The sequence below is a fragment of the Lactuca saligna genome, chromosome 8 (genome assembly GCF_052625555.1).
Source record: "Lactuca saligna cultivar CGN05327 chromosome 8, ASM5262555v1, whole genome shotgun sequence".
NCBI lineage: Eukaryota > Viridiplantae > Streptophyta > Magnoliopsida > Asterales > Asteraceae > Lactuca > Lactuca saligna.
In genome coordinates, this window is record NC_136424.1 from 18,056,823 (window position 1) to 18,063,331 (window position 6,509).

General features: G+C 38.7%; 1 protein-coding gene across 1 annotated transcript; it reads right to left on the reverse strand.

Annotated features, from left to right (window-relative positions):
* Nucleotides 1-1,349: 1,349 nt before the first annotated feature.
* Nucleotides 1,350-2,642, reverse strand: LOC145009444 (uncharacterized). Its single transcript, XM_078968139.1, has one exon. The coding sequence runs from the start codon at nucleotides 2,640-2,642 to the stop codon at nucleotides 1,350-1,352; it is 1,293 nt and encodes a 430-aa protein (XP_078824265.1).
* Between the last annotated feature and the right edge of the window lie 3,867 nt (nucleotides 2,643-6,509).

A 6,509-nucleotide genomic window follows, 5' to 3' on the forward strand; every position in this document is an offset into this window, starting at 1 on the left:
CCCCAAGCTTAAATTTAAGCATTGTCCTCAATGCTTAGGATGAGAGTAAGGAAGGATCATACCGGGATCAAGGTGGAGGAGGCCCGCGAGGATGGTATGGAAGCAACACATGGATCACATAATGATGCTTGGATGGAGTTCTTGGCCGCCTAACTACACATGGATGAAAGCTTGGTCGTGCAAAGGACGCATATGAAATGGCTCGAAATTTTCTTATGAAATGACATATTTGCGCAGGTACCCTCGTAAACTTTACGCGGGTGGGGGGCAGCTGCGCGCACATGTTAGAATACATCCCATGTTGGGGTAATTTGGAACTCGGAATCTGCGCGGCTGGGGGCCGGTTGCGCAACGGCTGCGCGGGCACCCGCGCGCAGCAATCAGAAAGCACCCCATGTTGGTGTAATTTGGAACTCGCGCGAAAGTCAAATTTTTGGAATTTTTCAAACTTCACCAAAATCACTGGAAGACTTATATATGCTTATTTTTAGGCCAACTTCAAGTGTAGAAACACCCAAAACTTCAAACGGACATTATTTATTTACATTGCATTTATTTAACGTCTTTGCCAAGACATAGTCCCGCTTCCATCAACTTTCGTAATTTGGGATTTCCAATGTTATGTTGTCGAATTCTCCCATATCAAAGCCTTCATAAAATAGTTTCAAATGGTGCCCATTAACTTTGAAGATTTGGTTTGTTTCCAAAGTCTTGATTTCAACCAAACTAGGATCAAACACTTTTATAACAATAAAAGGTCCATGCCATCGAGATCGCAATTTTCCCGGGAATAACTTTAAGCGTGAATGATAAAGAAGAACTTTTTGACCCAAAATAAAGTGTTTTTGGGTTATATGCTTGTCATGAAATGCCTTTTTCTTCTCTTTGCACCTTTTGAACCTTTTAATTATCTTCTTCTTGACCACTTCCATCATTGGAGGATCCAATCTTCTTTGGGGTTCCCTCTTAGGATTATAATCATCTTCCATGATTATCTTGTCTGTGCATACATTAGGGCTTATCCTGTTTATTGGCTCAATCACATCAACCCAATACAATGGAGAAATGTTACTAGGGTACCTCATTCCTTCAAAGATGTTGAAGTGAATGGGTTCTCCATCAAACTCCATAGTTATCTTTCCTTTATGGACATCAATGATTGTGTGAGCGGTATGCATGAAAGGTCTTCGAAGGAGGATCATAGATGATTTGGAAGGAGTCTTCTCTTCAAGATCAATGACATAAAAATCCACCGGAAAAACAAGTTGATTAACTTGTACTAACACATCCTCCAACACTCCTCTTGGAGACACACTTGACTTGTCTGCTAATTGAATGATTACTCCAGTTTATTCCAAAGGTCCAACATTGAGAGATTGAAAAACCGAATATGGCATCACATTGATCGAGGCTCCAAGATCTAACATAGCACTTTCGACATGCAAATCACCAATGGTACAAGGGATAGCAAATATTCCCGGATCCTTGCATTTGGGAGGTAACTTCTTTTGGATAATCGCAAACACATTTGCATTGACTTGAATCTTTTCATTTGCCTTGAATTTTCTCTTCTTGGTGCATAAATCCTTGAGGAATTTTGCATAACTTGGAATTTGCTTAATAGCATTCAGTAGTGGAATGTTGATTTGGACCTTGCGAAAAGTTTCAAATAATTCATTTTCTACCTCTATCTTCTTGGAAAAGGCTAACCGAGAAGGGAAAGGAGGTGGTATGACCAATGGTTTGATGGGTTTGTTGGAAGAGTAGGGTTGATCAACGTTTGGCACAACCGGTTCCTTTGGGGGAGCTACAACTTTTGGAGGTTCCACGATGATCACTTCATCTTCTTCTTCTCTTGAAACTCTTTTAGGTTGACTTTCTCCAAGTGTTTTCCCACTTCGCAAGGTGATGGCATTCACATTGGGGTTCTTCTCGGTTTGTGATGGAAGTTTACCCCTTTGTTCTATCTTGTTGAGAGCGGTTGCTAAGTCTCCAATTTGTGCTTGAATGTTGGAGAAAGTATTCTTGGTTTCTTGTTGAAATTGGGTTTGACTTTGAGCAATAGAAGTAACAAGTTCTTGAAGACTCATTGGATGATTACCACTTGATTGACTTTGTTGTGGAGGGTTATAAGAATTTTGTGGATATGGAGGTTTTTGGGATTGGTATTGTGGATGTTGGGGTCTCATCAAAAGATTTGGTGGATTTTGCTTTGGTGGATAAAGGTTGTTTTGGGTATTCCTCCAATTTGGGTTGAAGTTATTTTGAAATCCCATGGGTCTTGGTTGACTTTGATATCCGCCCATTGCATTCATATCTTCTGGTTCACTTCCAAGTGTGGGACTCTTATCCGTATAATGACCCGTCATTGCACAAATACCACATACCATCAATTGTTGACCACTTCCCACCACCATTTGACTTAACACATTAGTCAAATCCAAGAGCTTTGATTTAAAATGTTGAGTGTTGCTAACTTCACCAACCACTTGTGTAGAATTTCTCTTCATGTCATTTCGAGTCCTAAAATTCCTTTGATTTTGAGAAATGGTACCAAAAAGTAATCGGATCTCGTGAGGGATTTTGTTGAAGATGTCACCACCACTTGAAGCATCAATCATCCTCCGATCTTTTTCATTCATACCCTCATAAAATTTTTGAAGAAGTAGTTGTTCGGGTATATTGTGTTGAGGACAACTTGTACACAAATTATTGAAGCGCTCCCAAAAATCATGAAATGTTTCATTTTCCCCTTGACGAATCCCCAAAATGTCACTTCGTTGGCTTGATATTCGGGTGGTGAGATAGAAATTGCTATTGAAGGCCTTGAGTAACTCTTCCCATGTGTGAATAGATCCTGGTGGTAAGTTGAATAACCACTCTCTAGCTTGGTCTTCCAAGGTGAGAGGGAATGCGGTTAACTTGAAATCATCCAATGTCACATTGTCGGGTAACATGCTAACACATATCATATGAAAGGACTTCAAATGCTTTTGAGGATCTTCTCTATCCAACCCATGGAACTTGGTAAGTTGATGGATGAAACTTGACTTCAATTCAATCCCTCGGCGGTTTGCGGGATAAACAATAGCAAGAGGTGTATGAGTAACATTCGTTTCCATCATTTGTCTAAGTGTCAACTCTTGAGGAGGATTGGGTGGATTGGGGTTATTGGGATATTGTTGCAAGTAATTGGGTGGTTGTTGGTAAGGTGGATATGGGTATTGTTGAGGATTGTAGATTGGTGGTGGATAAGGTTGGTAGTTAGGGTATTGGTTGTAAGGAGGTTGTTGTTGTGGGTACATTGGGTTTTGGTACATTGGAGGGTGTTGGTAATTGGGTTGATTTGGGTAATGTACTTGTTGAACTTGAAAATCATTGTTTTGAGGTTGGTTGTTTTGGTGGAAGTGTTGGTTTTGTAGTTGTGGTGGTGGTTGATAATTGGGTTGGTTTTGAGGAGGGGCTTGATTCCAAGGTGGCATATCAATGAGAGGTTCTTATGGTTGTTTTCTTGGTTGATGGGGTGGGGTATTAGCATGTTGATTGATTGGGTTTGGGTTGGGATTATGAGGTGGAGTGTGATTCATGGCTATGTGGTTTTCAAATGGAATGTCTTCAAAGGAATGACCAACAATTGGAGAACTCGGTTCGGTGTCGGTATCACTTGAAGTATGAACTTGATCTTCTATGTTGATTAGTGGAGAAGAGGAAGAAGCTTGAACTAGTTGTTGTTGCTTTGCTTGTTTGGCTAACTTTTTCAACCTTTTTGCTTCTCTTTCAATTTCCGGATTGTAGAGTAGTTCACCGGTTCTTGTAGACCTAGGCATAAACAATCAAATAACAAAAAACCAATTTCCCCGGCAACAGCGCCAAAACTTGGTCGGGATGTCAAGCCCACCAAGCAAATTACACCCTTTGATTGCTAAATAAACGTAATATAATGGTAAAAGGGGTATCGATCCTCGGGGAAATGGTTGTATTCAATCACCAATGCAATTCAATAAAACTAGTGAAATTAAACTAACTAACTACAATTAAAATAAAGGGGGGGGGGGGGTGTTTGATTACTTGATAACTAAAATACTTAAATAACTAAAAACCTTGCAATTAAGCAATTTGATGAGATGCTCAAAGATTGTGAATAATTGGTTAACTAAGGCAATTCAACACAATGAATATTTGTGTGTTTATCATTAGGATCTAATACAAAGCTTATCCTTCATCCCAAATTGGTTATAGCAATCATGAAGCATGATATGCCAAGATTCCTCATAGGTAGTATGGAGGTTGGGGAAGCCCACAACACACCTTCTTAATTAAGATCAAGGGTCAATTGAAGCAATTAATCCCAAGAAATCAATTAGCCTTAAGAATGAAGGAATCCCCAATTCCTAAAGGATGTCAAATGCTTACACATCCATAAAGGAGATATGATTCATAAGCTAGAGATGATTTCTACCATCATAAAGCCTTTGTTCTAGATAAATTCAATGATCCAATGCAAAATCAATGAAATAAATCAACTATTGATCAATCAAATACTAAGCTCATGATCAAAGTATCAAATAAGCATAAGAATTGCAAACTAGAATCATAAACATGGAATAAATTGACAATCAACATAAATCCTTCAAAACCCACAAACATTCATTGGTTTTCAGCCAAAGTCAACCAAATAAGAGTATTAGCCACTCATGACAACAAAGTAACAAGAACAATAATCTAATTGCATAAAGAAACTACCTAAGATTTGGAAAGATGAAAGGAAATGATCTCTAGCTCCCAAAATCGCCTCTTGCAGGTCTCCAATGGTGGAAAATCGTGAATGAGCTTCTAGATCTGATCCCCAAGGGTTATGGCAAGCCAAATGACCAAAATGCCCAAACTGGGCAGTTGCGCGGGTACCCGCGCGACGGAAATTCCACCCGCGCAAATGTTGTTGTAATGCTATTGGTCCACCAAGCCACTCCACCCTTCCACTACCAAAGATTCCTTTGGTCCCCCCCCCTTGTCCATATAATTTGAAATGCACCAATCATCATTTAGCTACCAAATGGATGCTCCAAGCCCAAAATTTGAATTTTATGATCCATCTTCACAAGCCCAAATAATCCAAGTCAATAACTTTCAAAGCCCAATTCTTCCTCTTTGATTCCGCCAAGCCCAATAATGCTTCGGGAGCCCACTAAGCCCGTCTCCAATCAACCCGCAACCGCAACAAGCACCGAAAAACCTACAAAATATCTTATGCAACATAACAAGCACCCAGTACGATCCATACTAAAGAAAAATAAATAAAATACAATGCATTACTGATAAAAAGATTTAAAAATCTAAAATAAACTAATAAAAATAAGGAAATAAAATAAGCTATCATATGTACGAGTAAAGAAAACATAGACTTAAATTGGTGTACGCCTAGTTTCACAAATGCCAGTGAACTCATCTTAGCTAAATTGTTAGTGTAGCAAAAGTCGATACAACTGTCTGTTGGTGATCTTAGTGTCACCATGCAATTTTATATAATTGGAAGTAACATGTAAACTAAGATACTTCATAATTTGTACTATAATATGTGTACGAGTTTGTGAGGATTGAACGCATGTATAACATCGAATTAGAAGCCGGTTCGACAACAAGTCGGGGGTCTGGGGGCAGTGCCCCTAGGTCCGGTGTTTCTAAAGGGGCAACGACCCTAGCGGGGTCCGAGGGGCAAAGCCCCATGTTGGGTTCGGGGCTACGCCCCCGCGAGGTTTGGGGCATCGCCCCAAAACCTCTCTGGATTTTGCATATGAGAACATAGTGGGAAATTCAGATTCTTGAGGGTGATGATGACATCCTCAAATTCACGGTTATTTTAAAATTTTTATTTATTTTTATTGAAAAATCAGAGAATCAGTTTTGAAAGAATAATATTGTGGAATTTGTTTCCAGAAAACATAATAAAGATATTATTAAAGCACTTCCGAAGAAATATATTTTGTTTATATTAAAACATTGAGATGTAATCGTTAATACATAAACATAAACATCAATAGATCTTGCATTCATTAACACTAATGATTTACATCTCCTTTAATCTCTTAGTGTAATGTATCTTCACATTGATACCTGTGATTCAAATAAACTGAGTGGGTCAGATTGGGAAATTTGGTGAGTACATAGAGATTTCAATCCCACAATGTTATATATATATATATATATATATATATATATATATATATATATAGACACAATGTCACCTCATATAATCAATTTTTACCCCACAACATTGATCCTCACAACGACACCATCCATACTCTCAGATATAAATTAACAGCTTTACCTAATCCATACTCCAGGATCAGGTATGTCTAATTCATGCTCTCAGATCAATGACAAATGACTATGCCCGATCCATACTCTCGGAATGACTATGTCTTATCCATGCTCTCAGATTCATGACAAATTTTAAAGTTCTACCCTCTGTGTATACCTCACCGGTACTCGTAATAATATACTACCCGATA

Bases quoted from the DNA above. Each gene is read 5' to 3' on its own strand.
- LOC145009444 (XM_078968139.1), bottom strand. From the start codon at position 2,642: ATGAATGAAAAAGATCGGAGGATGATTGATGCTTCAAGTGGTGGTGAC.